The following is a 17,761-nucleotide window of genomic DNA, read 5'->3' on the forward strand; positions in this document are numbered from 1 at the left end:
TGTTACAGTTACTCATACTTTTCTGATGGACTTAGATTATTCATTTACCTAATCTATCATTAGCTATTGGAGTTCCTGTGTGAATTAAAAGACATTTATTCTGGTACAATTAAGGGGTTATGTATATGTACAGATATGTACAATTAAAAACCTTTAAGGTTACAGGGTTAACAAACAAATCTAAGAAAATGCAACTGAAATGAATTAAGACTGTTCTGTTAATTTCAAAAGGAGATGGGCTGCAATTTTAGCTGTCTGATTTGCTCTGTCATTTCACAGATCTGCCAGGTGAAAGTGCAAATCACTTTAAAAATTTCAGCTGCCTTCCCCTTCTCAAGAATTAAGACTTGGTTTTCATTTTGGAAACCTACTTATAACTTTCAACATCTCACATCCAGGAACTATTTGAACTCACATCACTAATAGCATCCGTGACTGCGCGATGATGGAAATGCTCCGGACGGTCTGGGATCGATCTCCAGATTCCTAACTGGCTCATATAATTTTCCTTATATTTCACCTACAAAGAAAATTGAAGAATGAAGTAAAAGAATTTGAGAATAGACCATGCAGTTTCAAGACATTTTTTTTTCTGAAACATCAGAACTAAACCAGTGGAAATGAGATTAACTTCTTTTCTTCTCTGGCATATTATACACTTGATTGCCTTTGATGTTGCAAAAGTGAATGCAAGTTAATATTAATAGTGCTGATCATATTTTTCTAATTATTTGACACACCTAAATAGAATGCTAGCATAAATGGCATATTCTAGGTTATTAAATGACAAACACTAATTAGGAATGAAAATGTTGTATACATACACTGCTAATATCATCGGTGACCTTTCGATGATAGACGATATCCAAAGCATCTTTCACTGTGTGGTATTTGCCCTTAGCATTCTCAAAGGTTTCTTTGTAGCGCAACTGGTAAGAAAAATAACATATAAAAGAATGTATTATATTTATCTGTCAGGAATTGTTTTAGCTAAATTTCCTTCCTCTTAGGAATCACATCCAGGGATATGTTGCTGTCCAACATCCTAATGTAAGCCCTGAGGAATTTTAAGAAGCTGCAATTGCCTACAATCAGTTGCAATTTGACTGGGACTTACGGTGAAAATTAGAGAGAAAAGGAGTTGGTACATCTAAAGCAACATTTCATCCTATTCACTTCCAGACTGAAGACTGAGGAAAAAATATCCATGTATCACAGGACTACTCTCTAGAACAGTGAAAGTGCCACTTTTGGCATAAAAAAACTACTTATCCCTTCTTCTGTGTCCTGATCTAGAAGAAAGCAGGAAGATCATTCCAGTCTGTGGAGAAAGACTTTCTCAGAGGAGAAATTCAGATGTGCATAAGAACTGGGATGCTCCTTTGCAGTATTTAAAAATCATTCTTAAGAGAGCAGTAAGACTAATCACTAGAGCAAAACACCAGCCCAGCACATATCCTTTCAGCATACAGTGTGCAATCTGATATATAGCAAAGATCTCACGATGAGTAGAGTACTCTTAGCCGTTGCCTTAAATCACAAATCACTATTCCATGCTTGAAGGAAAAATCAATTTCACCTTAATAACCTTATGTGTAGCAGCTCAGATAATTTTTCTCTCTAATCTACTTCTAAATTAAAAAATGAGCACATTCTCAGTGACATGCAAGTTTACTTCTAACACAAAACTGAGATGAAAATATCTGACAAAAGGTATTCTATCCTGGCTCCAGTATCAATCATTTCACTCCAGTCTGCACTATTTGGAGATTTCATGTGTAAGCAAATTACTTTAAATCTATTTTTTCTTTGTTGTTAAGACCACACTTCAGTGCAATAGAAAATGAAAATTAATTATAATAAATGAAGAAAAGCATTACAGTGACATCAAGTAAAAACTTAATAATCTCCATAATATTAAATGGAAATGTACATGCAAATGGGGTGACCTAGCTTATGACCCACGCTGAGATATTCTATGCTTTGCGTGCTTGTTCCCCATTGATCCTTTTTCTGTTCTTTCCGTAAAGAAACCAAGAAAAAGCAGCAGTGAAAATGTTCATGGACTACATACATCACTGGCATTCAGGTATGCTCTCTTGGCTCTGATCAAGACTGGTGTGTCAGGGACAGGCGTGTATTTGTCCTTCATCTTCTCATACTGGGTTTTATACTTTTTCTGAGAGAGACAGAAAAAGGGAAAAGTTATCTCTTTAATCTAAGAAGCATTTGCTAATCTGGTATTATGTTAACGCCCAGGGGTGCTACACAGAGTCCATAAAGTCATTCTTGCAAAGCGCTTCTGTCAAAACTTTGGGAAACAAGCTCAGCTGTTCGGCTCTTTCTAGGTCTTCCTGGTCTTGCAGCCAGTGTACCTCAGATTCTGCAAACAAGCACTTAGAAACAGGTATCTTATAAAATACTAAAACATATTAAAAAATTGTACTCTTTTACCACAACTTATAAAGGAAATGTGGAACTTAAGCATAAGAGACAGAAAACTAAATGAAGGGTAAACAGATTTGAGCCTTGAAACTATCACTAAAATTAGAAATAAAACTTCTAAACAGTTCAACATAGTGGTACCAAACAAAAAAACCCAAATATCTTACCTCACTGACCATGTCCTTTACATGCCTAGCATGTGTAAAGGCTGGAGTCTGACCACCAGCATGATGATGGGGTCTCTCTTTTGTGGCAAGTTCCACGTACAAGTACTACAGCAAGAAGAAAAGAATCAAAAAATACACATTTCAAGTAAGTCTTACTTTACGTCTCTGAAAAATGTCTGTAAATTCACAATGTATACATAACCTCGCAATTTACCCCAGGAAAAAATAATGTGCCCTTTCCTCTTCCATACCGTCTCAGTTCATCTTTCTCTATCAGTACTCTTGATATTCTGCAACCGCCAGTAACACGCTCACAAACCAAGACGTCAAATGCGTGTGACATTAATGACCCCTCTGCCCTACATTCAGACCTAGCTTTGCATAAAAGCATCCACAAGGTCTGTTTTTCTCTGGTGAGTATCTTCATTTTGTTCTGCAAATTTAAAAATGCCACAAAATTTGTAGCTAATAACTCAGCTAATGAACTACTATATGAATAAAGAAATGATGATGAATAAAGGTAGATGGATAAAAATATTTATTCCTCTGATGAAGTCAGAATTTCAGAGAATTTGAACAGAACTGTACCAGGGTTCAATGCTCTATTTCAGATGGACAAAGCTGAACACGTCCATTACAGAGACATGGTCAACATGGAAATTCATAGCTACTTAAAAAATGAGCAACAGTCATTTTAAGTGTCCCCTCTAGGAATTCTACATTGCTTTGAAATGGCCTGGAAAGATTTTGCTGTACTTTAAGAGTATATTAAGAGGGATCCCAATTGTTTTTTTATCGGAACAAATTTTTCACCTGGCTCTGTATTTTTTGTCCTTGCTTGGCTCTTAAGAAGTCAGGTGTATCAAGGATGGAAGTGTATTTTGTCTTCAGCTCCTTGCCTGCAGCTCTGTAAACCAGCTGGAAAAAGACAGGTCCATGAATTATTTCTTCTGTTACATATGTTCTTTTAGCAGCTGAACAATCACAGCTTTGCAATTGTAACATCTCATGTATTTCAGAAAAAACAGTGAGAGGGTCTGAGCTTAATTACAGCTAACAAAGATGTGCAAAAATAATATAGAACTTACTTCACTCAAATGGGTTTTTAGTTCCTGAACTGCTCTGTATCCAGGAGTATCCAATACCACGTTGTATTTAGCCCACATCTTCTTTGCGGTATCAGTGTATATATAATTAGACTGGAAAAAGAAAAGCAGTATTACTTAGGAAGCTTTTATTATTCTTGGTAGTAAAGAAAATTTTAGTGTAACCTAACAGTGCTTTGAAACAAACTAACTAGCTGCATGGCAAGAAATTCTGTCACAAGTCTTTACTCATTTTCATGTACTTAACTTCCCAGAAGTACTTAGCATGCATGTAAATAAATCAATTGTTGTTATACATGTTCTCAGAAGAAAAATCTTACCCAAAGCTTACGCAGCTGACGAGCACGGACCATATCAGGAGTATCATACAGGAAGCAACCCAAGCCCTTCAACCACTTCAGATCCTCTTTGTATTTATTCTATGATGCAATTAGAAAAAGAAAAATCAAAAGTTAACTTTGGGGATAATTTTATTAATCAGTCCCTGAACACAGTGACAAAGCGTTTATCTATTACAGAATAGAATGCAAATGATAGAAGCCAAATTCCACTTTCAGTATAAAAGTATTAGGCCTGTTGTATTCAAATACCAGCTATCTTAACAGAAGTTGCTTACATCACTTGTGATGTCCCCAACATAGCGGCAGTGCAACACCTGAGGAGTGTACGGCAAGGAAATCAAGTGTCCCTGCAGCCTAAAGAAATCTGACTTGTAGATGAGCTGAAAGACAAAGAAAAAATAGCATTTCACATGTTTGGTCATGCTGAATATTCTAAATCTCTTCTGTTTTTTGTATTAGAAAGACACATACATCACTGACAGCTTCCTGTGTTGCTCTGACTTGACGGATTTCTGGTGTGTCTGGAGTGGTATGAATCTTGTCCTTGTACTTGTGGTATGTTGCCCGATACAACCTCTGTATCAAAGGAGACAGCATATTACATGTTAAAAACTTAACACGGCAAGCAGTTTGGCAGAGTGTAAGTACTTCTCATTTAAGGGCAGTTTTTTTGCTAGGTATTGCATAACTACCAGAGAAAAGGGAGCAAACATACTACTTTCTAACCAGGCAAAGATTTTCCACAATTGTTTTTGATAGCAGCATCTCTACTACATGGAGAATCTGAGACTCTAATCCTACAAGCGTGTAAATATGCATATTTAATTTTCATCCTATTAAAGCCAATGACCAAAGAAGTGAGTACATATATATAAAACCTAAAACTATCGAGACCCAATGTCATACAGATACAGTAACTTCTATGCAACTTTAATTAAGGAGCAGCAGATCGGTTAATAAAATTGGGCTGCAATTGATTTTACATTATGGTAACAGTTTTACAGGATTACAGAAATGTAAGAGTTATCAAGAACCTTAAAAAGCCATACAGCCCAACTCCAAGCCTGGATCAATGATCCCTTGCCATTGTTGATGGATATTTGTCTAAACTGCTCTTAAAAGCCTCAAAGAACAGGGATCCTACAACCTTCCCAGTCAATGTACTCTCATCATTCATATTTTGTGCACTTACAAATACAATTGAAAGCAAATACATATATTTACTGTACCTCATTAATGACTTGATTCACTTTCTTCACATTTTCAAATCCAACATCTTTAGGTCCCAGAGTATAGCCTTTAGCTTTCATGTGTTCATAGGCTTCTTTATATTTCAGCTATAAAGTGGAAAAAGGAACAAAAACATACAGAAACTAAATTTGATTGTGATTCTACTTATGCTGCAGTGCTGACAGTAATTTATTCAGTACAAAGAGACAGATTTTTAGAGATAAATAAGTGAGATGTAGCTATATCAGAGTTAAATACACTACACATCATCATTATTTTTACCTTTATTATGTGGCCCAAGATTAATAATGTTTTAAATTTCTCTTGCATCTAATAAGGTATTTGCATGTGCCTGAGGAAATTTATATTTTGATAGTAATTACTTCAGATAATCATGGGGTTTGGTAACATTTAAATTCTGTTAAGGCAAACATTATCAATGTTGGGGCTTGAGTGCACTAAGATTTAATTGCCCTGACTAGCCACGCCTGGGATGTCAGGCCTTGCTTGAGCTATGTAGTAGTGCATCTGTCTTCAGCCCTGTCTCCATCCTCACCTCCCGGATGGACATTGGTCCTATGCTATAGGTAACTTGTCTCTAGCCCTATCTCCTGGATTTACCTTGGCCCTACGTTGTAGGCAGCTTGTCTCCAATCTCTACTCTGTTTCCCGCAGCTCCTGACTGGATCCCCCTGGGTGGACCTTGGCCCTGGCTCCTCACCTTGTCTGGGACTGTTGATGCAACCTGTTATCAGCACCCTGCTCTGCCCACCCCATTAAGGTACAGCAGGACTTCACCCTGCATGATGAGGTCGCTGCCTATGTTGTGGTCACCCTCAGTTCCTGGCTCAGGTATCCACATGGAACTACCTTTCTTGTTGCTCTCTTACAAGCAATCTCGTATCTGAGAAATAACTCTCTCAAACAGTTGTGTGCTCATACAGAATGGGCATCAAATATTCCCATGTAACTCATGTTGTAGAAGGACTTAGTACGTTACTTACATCACTGCCAATGTATTGGACATGTTTAGCATGCTGAAAGCTGGGGGTATCTGTGGGAAGGCTGTATCCAGTAGGCAGAGCATTCACACCAGCCCAGCGATACAAATGCTGCAAGAGAAGAGAGAAAGAGAGAGCTTGTAACAACTGCATGTCATATTTGGGAGTATTCATTAGCTGCATAGGAAATCTCTTAATCGCAATTGGCAAAAGATTTCCCCCATGTCTGCATTATAATGCATACTTGTAGCTTAAATGAGGACATTTTCCCACTTCCATTTTAGAGTGGTGAAATCTAGCTCCTTTATCTGAAAAGCTGAAGACAGACATTAACTTTTAAAGAATTTGCTTTTTGAATATCAGAAACTCTGTAGACCCAAAAGTTTTATACTTACTTCACTCTGTATTTTGTTCGCATGATACGCCCGCTTCAAATCTACTGTTTTATCAGTAGGAATCACTTTGCCTTTAACATTGTGCATGTATTCACCACGATAGACAGCCTGAGAAAAAGAAAAAGTAATTAGAGGAGAATCATAACTGTGATGTTCTCTCACGGTATGTATTGTTTGCATATATACAGGAATTTCTCCTAAAAAACTGGATGAACGTTTTTTGGATTCAGGCATTTAATGATTTTAGTGATTGTGTTCTCATATCTTAATAAAGGCATAGGCAATGAGTTGTAGCTAACCAGAAATGATTAAATGATTAAAATTAAATTATTAAAAGAATATTGAAAGTCACATTTCTAGAACTTGTGAAGTAATGGCATATGCAATACTGGGGGTGAAAGGTGATACAAACACTTACTTCACTTAAATTCAACCCACTGAGGACATTCTGGACATAGACAGGAGTGTCCATGACCACAGTGTAGTCATTCTTCATTTTTTCTGCCTTAGATTTGTACTTAATCTGCAGAGAGAAATTCAAGAGCTGTAATTAGTAAGGCCAGTCATTGTTAATTGAATTTATTATATTATTATATTTACTGTATTTACTATTTATGTTATTACTGAACTATTCTATTAGTGAACCAGCACTTAAACAGAAAGTATATTGAAATTATGGCTGAATAAATAAACATAGCACCTTACTAGATAAGAACAGCTGATAAGTTTTATCAAGGAATATTAGGAAATGTCAATACTCATTCATACAATAGGCATATGTACCATATGATAAACAGCCAACATACTTCTGATACAGAACTTATGAAGGGACATACATTCTTGAAAACCAGAATGGTTATTATCCCATTTTAATGGCTTAATCCCAAACTAAGGATGTGTCATAAGATCTTGAAGGGAGAAAAAGAAATCATAAAATCAAGATCAAAATACTTTTTTTATTATGAATTCTGCATCATTTCTGCTTTACTTCAAGGGTTCCGAATGAAGAATTACTGTTTTAAGTGCTTTTCTGAGAAGACAAATATTTAAACATACGTTTAATGCTTTCCTGAATGGCATGTAACCTGACAATATCCACTTCCAGAGCAGCAAAGTTTAAATAACCATATATCATTATTTAATGAATACTTCAGTAGAGAAGGATACGTAACATTTTCTAGATTATATCTGGAGTAGAATAAAGCTACTCCATCCTTTTAATACAATGGAGTGAAAAAAACTAAGAAGCAAAACCAGTGTATCCACTCACATCACTGCGAAGATCGTAGGCATGTTTGGCATGGAGAATTTCAGGAGTGTCCCAAACAAAGCAGCCAATGCCTTTCAGCCAGTTAAGATCATCCTTGTATACCACCTAAGGTATCAGAGCAAAGAAGCAATCTGTAAGACTTCCACTAGGATCGAATCCCTTATTCCTAAATCAGTCAGAAACACAACTGTCAAATGATGGCAAGTAAGGTTTCCAGTATTTTGACTCTTTTTTTTTTTGGCTTGAGAAAATCAAAACAATTCCTTTTGGAATTTAAATAATTCTTCTTCATTGCTTCAGTTTGGCCAATAAATAAAAAAAACCAATGATTTTTAAAAAAACTACTTGCATATCCTACTGGGCAATGATTTACTGATAGATTGCTGGCCTACTCCTGGGCTGACCTATGCAAGGCAAGTGTGTAGAAGCTTCACATGACCAGGATTTTCTCAAACTTCCAAAGTTTCCACACCTTACGCAACCAAATAATAAAGGACAATTTATAGACAGGGATGGCTGAACTGGTAGAACTGTAACGTTATGACCCAATGCCTGCACTGATAGCACTGAAATTATGCATAGTAAGCCGCATCTCAACTATGCACTTATTGCCAAGTGTTACGAAAACATGATACAGATGCTGTTTAGCAGTGCATAATAAAACGGATTCAAGTCGCAACTTCACAGAGTGCTCCAAACTAAGTTTTTACTAAATCGTTTCCTCTAACAGAGCATAAATGCAAGAATTTTTTTAAAAAGTGAGCCATGAACACAATTTGTGAACTTACATCACTGAGTTGATCAGTTACTTTTCGAACATGGGCATTGATTTGAAGATCTGGTAGACAGATCCATTCATGGAGATGTGTGCGGTAATCAATTTCACTGATTTTCTTCTGTGCATCCTTAGCAGAAATTATGTCTACCATGTCTGGAAGAATGTGAACTTTGGCTTTATTCTTTTCATAGACTTCCTTGTACAGACGCTGCAGAGTTAAAGCAGTACATTAATAATGCTGACAAATAGTTTGAAGCATTAACTGTCGATAAATTTGAAGCAAAACTATTGATATTTTCTTGGAACGTTAGTGGGAGAGCAATCACTTTGGCTATGACTAAAATTTACACTTGCCTGCTCTAAAATAATTTGCAGAACTTTAACAAGGGTGATAAAATATGATTTGTCAAATTTTCATTGTACTCACATGTTAAAAGGAGGTAGACTATGTAGTGCTCCGTTTTATACATAAACATATTACACTAAAGGTTTAGTCATGCAGGCAATTTAACAGTTGAGTCACAAGCTTGAAAAGACATTCATAGGTGTATTATAGAATTTAGCAAATACTGAACACTGCCAAATGCATGTGGAAATGTGATATCTGAACGAAGGCATGTGGATTCTTTGAGTAGCCTCTTCTGTGATAAGTATGGTTTTATCAGGAAAACACACATCAGAAAACAACACTTACATCAATATTAAGCTTTCCAACTCTAAGGCACCTTGCTGTATTGGGATCATCCTCAACACCTCTGGGTAGCGTGTACAGTGCTTTAAACTTGTCATATTCTTCTCGGTATTTTACCTAAGCAGATGCAAAGAAAGGCAACAAATAACTGACTCCAATGAGTCAGTTGTATTTTTGGAACAAAATTCATCGGTAAGGAAAATATTTAGTTGAGTCCAACAAGCAGAGAAAACCTTTAAAGCAGGATCTTGGTTTTCTATTTTATTTTAAATGGCAAAGAAAGAACATCATAACTATCATGTTGTAAGAATAACAACAGCTGACTAGAAGACTTTAAAAATAAATAGGTGTAGAATAAGCTATTTATTTATTGTTCCAGCTCTTTCATTTAAAGATAACCATGAAGAGAGTGATCTCTCATAAGCCTCAGTTCAGTAAAGCGTAAGATTAGCTTCTTCTAGACTTGGTAAAGCATCATTTAAAGACATTTGGTGTTTTCTGACCTGGATGCTTATGCAATTTAGACTAAAAAAAAAAACCTAACCAGACGTTTTCAAGAAACCGTTTCTATCACTATAAAATGTGACTTTTTTTTTTTCCATGTAAAGAAGCAGCAAAGGACTATCTAACTGTTACCCAAATGATTATCACAGAAACTTGATTATCTACAGATACATTTTTTTATCTAAATTAAAAATAGAAGATCTTTTTAAAAAAAAACTTTTTTATACCTATAGTATATGCAAGGCATGAAAGATTTCATTGTTAGAATTGATGATCTGATTAAAAAAAAGAAAGTATTTTATTCACTTACAATACTAGCATTATGCTTCAGTTCTTTCGCACGTGCTAGGGATACAGCATCAGAGGGCATTATATAGCTAGTAGCTTTCACTTTGTCCCAGGCTTCCTTGTAGAGATTCTATGGGGAAATAGAAAGTCTCTGTGAGTGGAGAAATTTTCCTGGGTAATAACCAACAACCAATAGAAATCAAAAGCCCTTCTGTTTTTATTTATACGCCGCAACTATTACTTATTATCAAGAGGCTGTACGCTAGTTTAATCTTGACAAGGTGACAAAAATGCTTTCTAACTATTCATGTCCATTCTCATACAAGGTTGTAATTTTGTTCTGGTGCAATTTTCTTCAGGGAATCCATTTATTAATGCACGTATTTTGACAAGACTGGAACTACAGTTAGAAAATATGCCCTCTGCCTGAAATACAGCACCTCCCCCATACTCAAGCAATGCAGACAGCTATCAGTGGCTTTGGTAAGCTCCATGTTTGGACATTTATCTTCAAACAGAGTGAACAAAAAAATAAAACAAAAATCCTCCACAGTAGCATGTTCAGAGAAAAAAAAGTATAAAAACACTTACATTGCTAAAGAGATGTTTCAAATTTTGAACTCTTTCAGAATCCACTGTTTCAGTCACAGTTGTGTACTTGTCCTTAGTTTTGTGGTAATCTTGCTTGTATTTCACCTGTAAGATGAAAGACAGATTTAGTTAACTTGTTTCAATTCTCAGAAGGGGCATGGGGAAAAGCCTGAGCAGAAAAAGTGGGGAGACTCACATCACTAGCATTTACACCACTCTGCACTGCAGTCACATAGAGAGGTGTGTCAGTAACAACACCAAAGTTCTGAAGATTCTCTTTTCCTGCAGCTGTATATTTTATCTAAGGAAACAAAACAAAACAAAACATTAATGCTGAAAATGACCAGGAAATTCCCTGCCAGCTTCCTTTAAAATCAGTTCCGGACAACTGAAGCCCAGGATTAACGGCCCAGTTTAAGACCAACTTTAAAAGTGACAGGCCATAGAAAATAAATACTTAATATATAGCCAGGATGAACTAAGGAATAATTAGAATTGCACATCACTGTATAGCATCTAGTAGGCTAAGACTACAATAAGCAAGGCAAGAGACACTATTTTCCCAACATAAATGTCCCACTGAGGTATCTTGTGCACAGGGTGGCATACAGAAAGACAAAGTGTTATCTTCTCACTGTTAAAACCCACAACCTTGCTGTCCATCCATTCTCCCAAATTTTCTGCTCCTTCAATAACAAAAGTGATCATGTCTCTGCAGACGAAACTGAAAGAGTGTATTATAATAGTTTGAACAAAATATTTCTGATGTAATAGGAATTACTTCATTCTGCTCTGGACTAGGACAGGTGTCAGTCCCAGTGAATCATAAATGGAAAAAAAAATCATATAAATATTTGCCTATTTGAGGAAAACATGCTTACTTGGCTCTGGAGGTCATATGATTTTTTAGCATGCAGGATTTGTGGAGTATCCCAGACAAAACATCCAATTCCTTTCAGCCAATTTAAGTCATCTTTGTACACCACCTATATGGAAGAAAACAGACTATTAAGTTAGGAAGAAATTTGCTTTGTGCTTGAAGAAAGTAGTATTTGTTTCTTCTCTATATTCAGTATCTTCCACTTGTGCAAACTCAACGCAGGTTACCACTGAATCTGAACCAGGCTCATGCAGTAATTCCAATCTATTTGGAAGTTTAAAACTGAGCACAGAGGAGACTAGCCCATCTCACTGTTTGACTGAATAATTTTTACCCACAGGATGTGCAAGGGAAACTAAACCAAATAATACAGCATAGTAACAGGCCAGGCAATTAACACATCATCAAATTTTATTAGGAAGGTTGGTTGGCCCAAGTTGAGATACTGTTGACTATGTAATATGAAAAAGTGTCGTGGTTGAGTGTGCCATGCACTCAGCTCAGACTCTGTGGATTGATAGAATCCCAAATGAAAGAAGAGAAGTCTTTTCCAAACCCACTGGATCCAGGAGGATTGCGGATGCTGTCCTGGCCCCTGGGCAAATTACAACATTCCCAATTACAACACATAACGATCACTGCAGTGCAGCAACATTCTGACTGTACCATGGTACATCCACATCTCTTCTCTGCATGTGCCACATGGTAAGCTTTCTATACAGTCTCATCCAGTCAAGGAGAGATTAAGTGTTGGTAGCAGTGACCTTTGGGAAGGTTTCGTAAATGTTAACTCAAAATTTTTCCAATTTACAAGTGAATAATAAATAACCAGACCATTAAAATGTCCCAAAGAAAAATGTAAAAATATAGTTTTCGGTACTATGCTACTAAGCAATCTAAGACCATGGTTATTGATTTCATATTTAAATACTATGGAAGGTATTTGAAAATATTTTATATTTCAATAGGTTAGAAAAAATTACATGAAATGCTACTAAAATGTCAAACAAATAAATGAAACACGTACATCACTCAAAATTTCCTGGGCTTTTCTGGCTTGAATAACATCATTTTCTTCAGGTGAACAATTCCAGTGATGGAAGTAACTTCGGTATTCAAGATCACTGAGGATATACTGGCACTTCTTGGCTAGCACGTGATTCATCATGTCACTTGGAATATGGACATTTGCTTTGGTGTCTTCATAATTCTTTCTGTATGCCAACTAAAAAGGAAAGATTGGGGAAAAGGTGAGAAGAGAGAAGAGTGTTTTTCTGCATAATTTTGACTCTAATAGGCTACAGGTTATAGCATAATCTGAGGCATGCTTTCTGGATTTAGTGGCTAAAATCCCATGGGATTCAATAGGATGAAATCTTAACTTCTATATTAATCACTGTTTATTCTGATGAGGTTCTAGAAGGACAAGAATGACCTTCTTCACTTGCAGATTTAACAGCTAGTGAGAAAATTAACAAGACTTCAAGATAAAAGTAATACGCTACAAACACGTTTTTAATCTAGTTAAATCTCCCTGTCCAAATGAAGACAGAATATTTGGGATTATATTAACTTTATACCCTGCATGACATGCTATATGTGCAGTGGTGATAATAACAAAACACCAAATGTGCATTTACTTTTCCAGTTATTAAATTCCTATTTCAATTCAAAATTAGCACTTTTTTTTTGTAAAGCAAAAGAATCCCAAGTCACATAGTATTTCTTACTGCTCAGACTCTTAAACTGAAAGAGAAAAAAGGGGTTTTTTTCCCTATTCTAATATGTCTAACAGCTAAACAAATCCCTTCTTAATCTCCTAAATAATTTCAAGTTCAATTTTTCAACCCACGTACAAAATAACCATTCAGGAAACATAAACATGTTGAAAACACTTTTACTGATGTTATTAAGCATTGCATTACTTATCTTTAAATATGTCACACTAAAATAAAGACAATGGAAAATACTACAGCAAGACTAATGCTCTCCTTACCGCGCTCCTTATTTTCTGGAATGCTAGCGAATGAACAACACTGGGGAAATCACCAATCTCCTTCCCAGCCAGGTAATGGCCTTTCAGCTTCTCATATATTTCCTTATATTTAAGCTGCAAAACAGTCGTGGAAATTTTAAAGTTCATTCTAACAACATATAGGGAAAAAAAAGAGAAAGAATGGAAAATTCATACTAACCTCACTATTTATGTAGTTTGCACGCTTCGCTCCAACAAGTGGAATATATTTCTCATCCAAAGTATACCCAATGGGCTTGCTAATTTCCCAAGCATTTTTATAAAGTTTCTAGACAAACAAAACACATACATGTTTTGATAAAAAATCCATTATGCTTTCCAAGAAAGCTGACTCTGCCATTTATACACACAAGGAATATGACTACTTTTATGGAGTAGTTCCTTATTCCATGAATTGTCCCAATAAAGGAAAAGAAGAATGTTCATTTTGAACACTTATTCAGTGTGAATAAGGCAAACAGAATAAGTGTTCCAATTCAGGAAGGTACCTGAGCACAAATTTGAGCAGCTCTCTGCTTTCTTTACTATATTTGGAATTCAGCATTTCTCATCCAGAAGAGTAAGAAAATTATCCAAAATGTAGATACAAACTCTTGTTTAAAAGTGCAGTATAGAATTGGCATTGACAATTTTATAGATACATGTTCAAAACTGTGAAAAATCTTTAAATAATACTATTGTTTATTCTAAGAGCATTAACCATGTCAGTGGCACTTTTCTAATACATCATATTTTGTTAAATATTAAATATATGTATCTTCAGACTAAATTATGAAGTGCCTACTCATATGAATGGTCACTTACATTTTCAAAAAATAGAGATTTCCCATTAAAATCAGTGAGACTACTCAAAAGTAGCTGCTTAATAATGTAAATCATCTACAATTTTCCTCTCATAAAAAAAAAAAAAAAAGTAAATTTCATCAGTAGTCTAGGAAGATATTATTGGATGGAATTGTAAATTGTTTTTGTCACACAAACTCTACTACTACTACTGCTGCTGCTATTACTACTTCCAAACACCACACAGCAGTGCTTTAGGATCAGTTCAATAAGGAAAGAAATTATCCTTATCATAATGATCAAAACTGGGAAAAACTGAAGAAAAAAGAGATTAAATAACTTTCCCAGTGCCACCTCGTAGACTAATGACAGAAACAGAAATAGAACAGTTTTCTGAAGTCCACTCCACATTCTGATGCTTTCAAAAGAAACAAATTAAACCTTAGTTAGATATTTATAGAATCTTACATCACTGTATAGTAACGCCATGTCTTTGGCATGGTTCAGCGCAGGAGTATCATCAGACCCAATATACTGGCCTTTCTCAAGGTTAAATGTTTCTTTGTATTTTAGCTACAAAAGAAAACAAACACAATGTTAATTCCACAGGAGAAATAAACTATCCCAACTAGTCCATCTATTAGAAGTAGACATTAATTTTCTGTTATGTTATCATATCTTCAGTAATGTTGTGTAGTACGTTCCAACCACTATAGTACACAGGCAAATGTCATCAGTATGTCACACCACAAAACCCACACAGTATTCTAGTGAAATTAAACATACTGATCAGCAAATAGAGGTTAGTGGCAACACCAGGAACTCCACTAGCACTATACAGCTAACTGTTGTTCACCAAGGACAGGACTCAATTTTAAACTCCAATAAGCAAAATCTATGTAAACCCTAAATAAGGGACATGCTATATTCTTCTACAGAAAAAAACCAAAATTAATTTGGATAGCAATATTGGTTGTTCATTTATATCATTTTTTACTAAACTTATTTACCCCAGTAAAAGTCTATTATTAGTGAAGCATGCATATGCACACAAACACACATAAGGCTAAACACAGTATAGTTTAGCAAAAGCAATTAAGTCATCTACTAATTCTAGTAATATAACAGTTCCTATTTAAAAAAAAGTACATACATCGCTCTGATTGACGGAGTTAATCTTTGCCAAAACAATGTCAGGAGTGTCAACCACACTGGTATAATTGGAAAAGTTATCAAGGGCTTCTTTCGTATATGCTCTCTGCAAAGAGATGAAATATTTTCTTAAACACTGTGCATGAAAAAGAAGAGCTAATCGCATAACCGCTAAAATATTTTCTCTTACCTTATTTATCAATTCTTGTGCATTCTTAACTTTCTTATGTTCCACTGAATCCAGAGGAATCCAGCCACAGCCACGAAGCCATTCCAAATCAGATTTATAAATATTCTAAATCATAAAAGATAATAAAAAAGGAAAGAAATTACTTAATTCAGGATGACGTTTTTCAGTCTTACGTAATATGGACAATATACTTAGACCAAACTAAGTGGAAACTACAGAGTATATATGTAATATCACTTACATCACTTTGCAGATCATAGGCCTTCCTTGCCTGAATACAGTCATTCTGGTCAGGATGGCATGTCCATTCATGCAGGTAGTGGCGGTAGTCAATATCACTGACCAAGGTCTGACATTCCTTCGCTGCTACAACTGACACCATATCCGGAGGGATGTGAACTTTGGACTTTGTTTTGTGATAGTCTGATTTGTACAGTCTTTCATTCTGGATCTCGCCTGCGTGCTCAAACCACACCAGTTTTGGATCATCTCTCATACTGGCAACTCCAACATAGTGACCTCTTTGTTTGACGTAGTCAGCTTTGTATTTAAGCTGATGGAAGAGGGGAGAAATATGTATAAAATCAGCACTGATTATATCTGCTCTGTTTTTAACCTGTGAACAGCTGTGGTTTTGTCAATACAAAGAAGAGACAAGACAGGGAGTTGTCAACTGCAGTCTTAGGTTTTCAGTATGTGACCAGATAAAAATATGACACAAACAGTAATGTTACTTTGTATAGTCCTTCCACTTCAAAATATATAATTTACTAAACTAATACGCTACCATTTTTCAGTAACCAGTATATTCAACACAAGGAGAAAGCCCTGTTAGAAAATGTTTGCTAATAAGTGCATTTAGCCTCAGTTTTGTAACAAATTTTTGTAACGAATTATTTGAGACTGTCTGAAGAGTGGATGCTTATTTAAGGTATTTACATCACCAGGGCAATACATTGCTTTGATAAAATGTATATTCAAACTAAGAGTCATGTAATAATTTCAACATCCATTATGCAAAAGTTTAAAATGTAACGTGCATACCATCTTACAGTTTTTCAAGGAGGAAGCCTCCATAACAAGCCAAAAAGTGAAATCAGAGCTATATATTATAATCATAATATCACTTCAGTTATTTAACATTTATAAAATATGGAAGTCCACCTTAATTGATTTTAAAGGACTGTTTCTGGAGAAAGTGAAGGTGGAAAGGAGAATCTGACGTTTCAGCACTGATATCTGTAAAACCCATGATAACGAAGACGGCTCAATTGTTTGGAGGGCAGTGGACTTCATGGGTCATGAAAAGTCTACTGGATGTTACCCCTAATGGAAGCTTTCTATGTCTGTTGTTGAATTTGCAAGGCCTTTAATACTTCCAGGCTTCCAAGCACTTGCCTTCCTAATGAGAAAAATTATTACCTCACTTTGGACTTCATTGGAGCGTTTGGCATGAGAGATCTGCACAGTGTCAGGAGGTAAGAGGTAACCAGTGGCTTTTTCTTTCTCCCAACTTTCCTTGTATAAATTCTGTGGGAAATAAAAGTGAGGAAAGATTCAACACTACTATAATGATAATAATTACTGTATATATGTAACTTATATTAAAGCATAAGGATAACAAATCCTTCCTTTAGGATGTTCTTAATAAGGCAAGTTTTCTAAATTCCTCAAAAAAGTTATTAATGGGAGTAGAAATTGTCAAGAAGAGATCACATACCTGATTAAGAATCCTGGCTGCCTCTCGGGCCATATCTAGCTGTGGTGTATCTGTTAGAGTATATTTTGACTTGACCTCATTCCATGCTTTGTGGTATTTAATCTAGAACAGAGAAAGAAATGACTGCCTTGCAGCACCATCACTAAATTGGGAAAACATAATACCAAGACACTTATTTTATGCATGCAATAATG

At 35.6% G+C, this 17,761-nt stretch overlaps 1 protein-coding gene across 1 annotated transcript in view; it reads right to left on the reverse strand.

The window, feature by feature from the left end:
• Nucleotides 1-17,761, reverse strand: part of NEB (nebulin) — a 128,945-nt gene that overhangs the window by 40,384 nt on the left and 70,800 nt on the right. The window contains exons 87-115 of the mRNA XM_075511693.1: nucleotides 17,568-17,669; nucleotides 17,270-17,377; nucleotides 16,089-16,400; nucleotides 15,848-15,952; nucleotides 15,659-15,763; nucleotides 14,974-15,078; nucleotides 13,883-13,990; nucleotides 13,684-13,797; nucleotides 12,715-12,912; nucleotides 11,689-11,793; nucleotides 11,004-11,108; nucleotides 10,808-10,912; nucleotides 10,239-10,346; nucleotides 9,428-9,541; nucleotides 8,744-8,941; nucleotides 7,956-8,060; nucleotides 7,104-7,208; nucleotides 6,686-6,793; nucleotides 6,294-6,401; nucleotides 5,289-5,396; nucleotides 4,531-4,635; nucleotides 4,335-4,439; nucleotides 4,039-4,137; nucleotides 3,701-3,811; nucleotides 3,426-3,530; nucleotides 2,613-2,717; nucleotides 2,075-2,179; nucleotides 825-929; nucleotides 416-520 (exon numbers count right to left, since the gene is read on the reverse strand). Coding sequence (XP_075367808.1) covers nucleotides 416-520; nucleotides 825-929; nucleotides 2,075-2,179; nucleotides 2,613-2,717; nucleotides 3,426-3,530; nucleotides 3,701-3,811; nucleotides 4,039-4,137; nucleotides 4,335-4,439; nucleotides 4,531-4,635; nucleotides 5,289-5,396; nucleotides 6,294-6,401; nucleotides 6,686-6,793; nucleotides 7,104-7,208; nucleotides 7,956-8,060; nucleotides 8,744-8,941; nucleotides 9,428-9,541; nucleotides 10,239-10,346; nucleotides 10,808-10,912; nucleotides 11,004-11,108; nucleotides 11,689-11,793; nucleotides 12,715-12,912; nucleotides 13,684-13,797; nucleotides 13,883-13,990; nucleotides 14,974-15,078; nucleotides 15,659-15,763; nucleotides 15,848-15,952; nucleotides 16,089-16,400; nucleotides 17,270-17,377; nucleotides 17,568-17,669 — 3,471 coding nt within the window. The remainder of the gene's footprint in view (nucleotides 1-415; nucleotides 521-824; nucleotides 930-2,074; nucleotides 2,180-2,612; nucleotides 2,718-3,425; nucleotides 3,531-3,700; nucleotides 3,812-4,038; nucleotides 4,138-4,334; nucleotides 4,440-4,530; nucleotides 4,636-5,288; nucleotides 5,397-6,293; nucleotides 6,402-6,685; nucleotides 6,794-7,103; nucleotides 7,209-7,955; nucleotides 8,061-8,743; nucleotides 8,942-9,427; nucleotides 9,542-10,238; nucleotides 10,347-10,807; nucleotides 10,913-11,003; nucleotides 11,109-11,688; nucleotides 11,794-12,714; nucleotides 12,913-13,683; nucleotides 13,798-13,882; nucleotides 13,991-14,973; nucleotides 15,079-15,658; nucleotides 15,764-15,847; nucleotides 15,953-16,088; nucleotides 16,401-17,269; nucleotides 17,378-17,567; nucleotides 17,670-17,761) is intronic.

Source organism: Mycteria americana, chromosome 9 (assembly GCF_035582795.1).
Source record: "Mycteria americana isolate JAX WOST 10 ecotype Jacksonville Zoo and Gardens chromosome 9, USCA_MyAme_1.0, whole genome shotgun sequence".
NCBI classification, from domain to species: Eukaryota; Metazoa; Chordata; class Aves; order Ciconiiformes; family Ciconiidae; genus Mycteria; species Mycteria americana.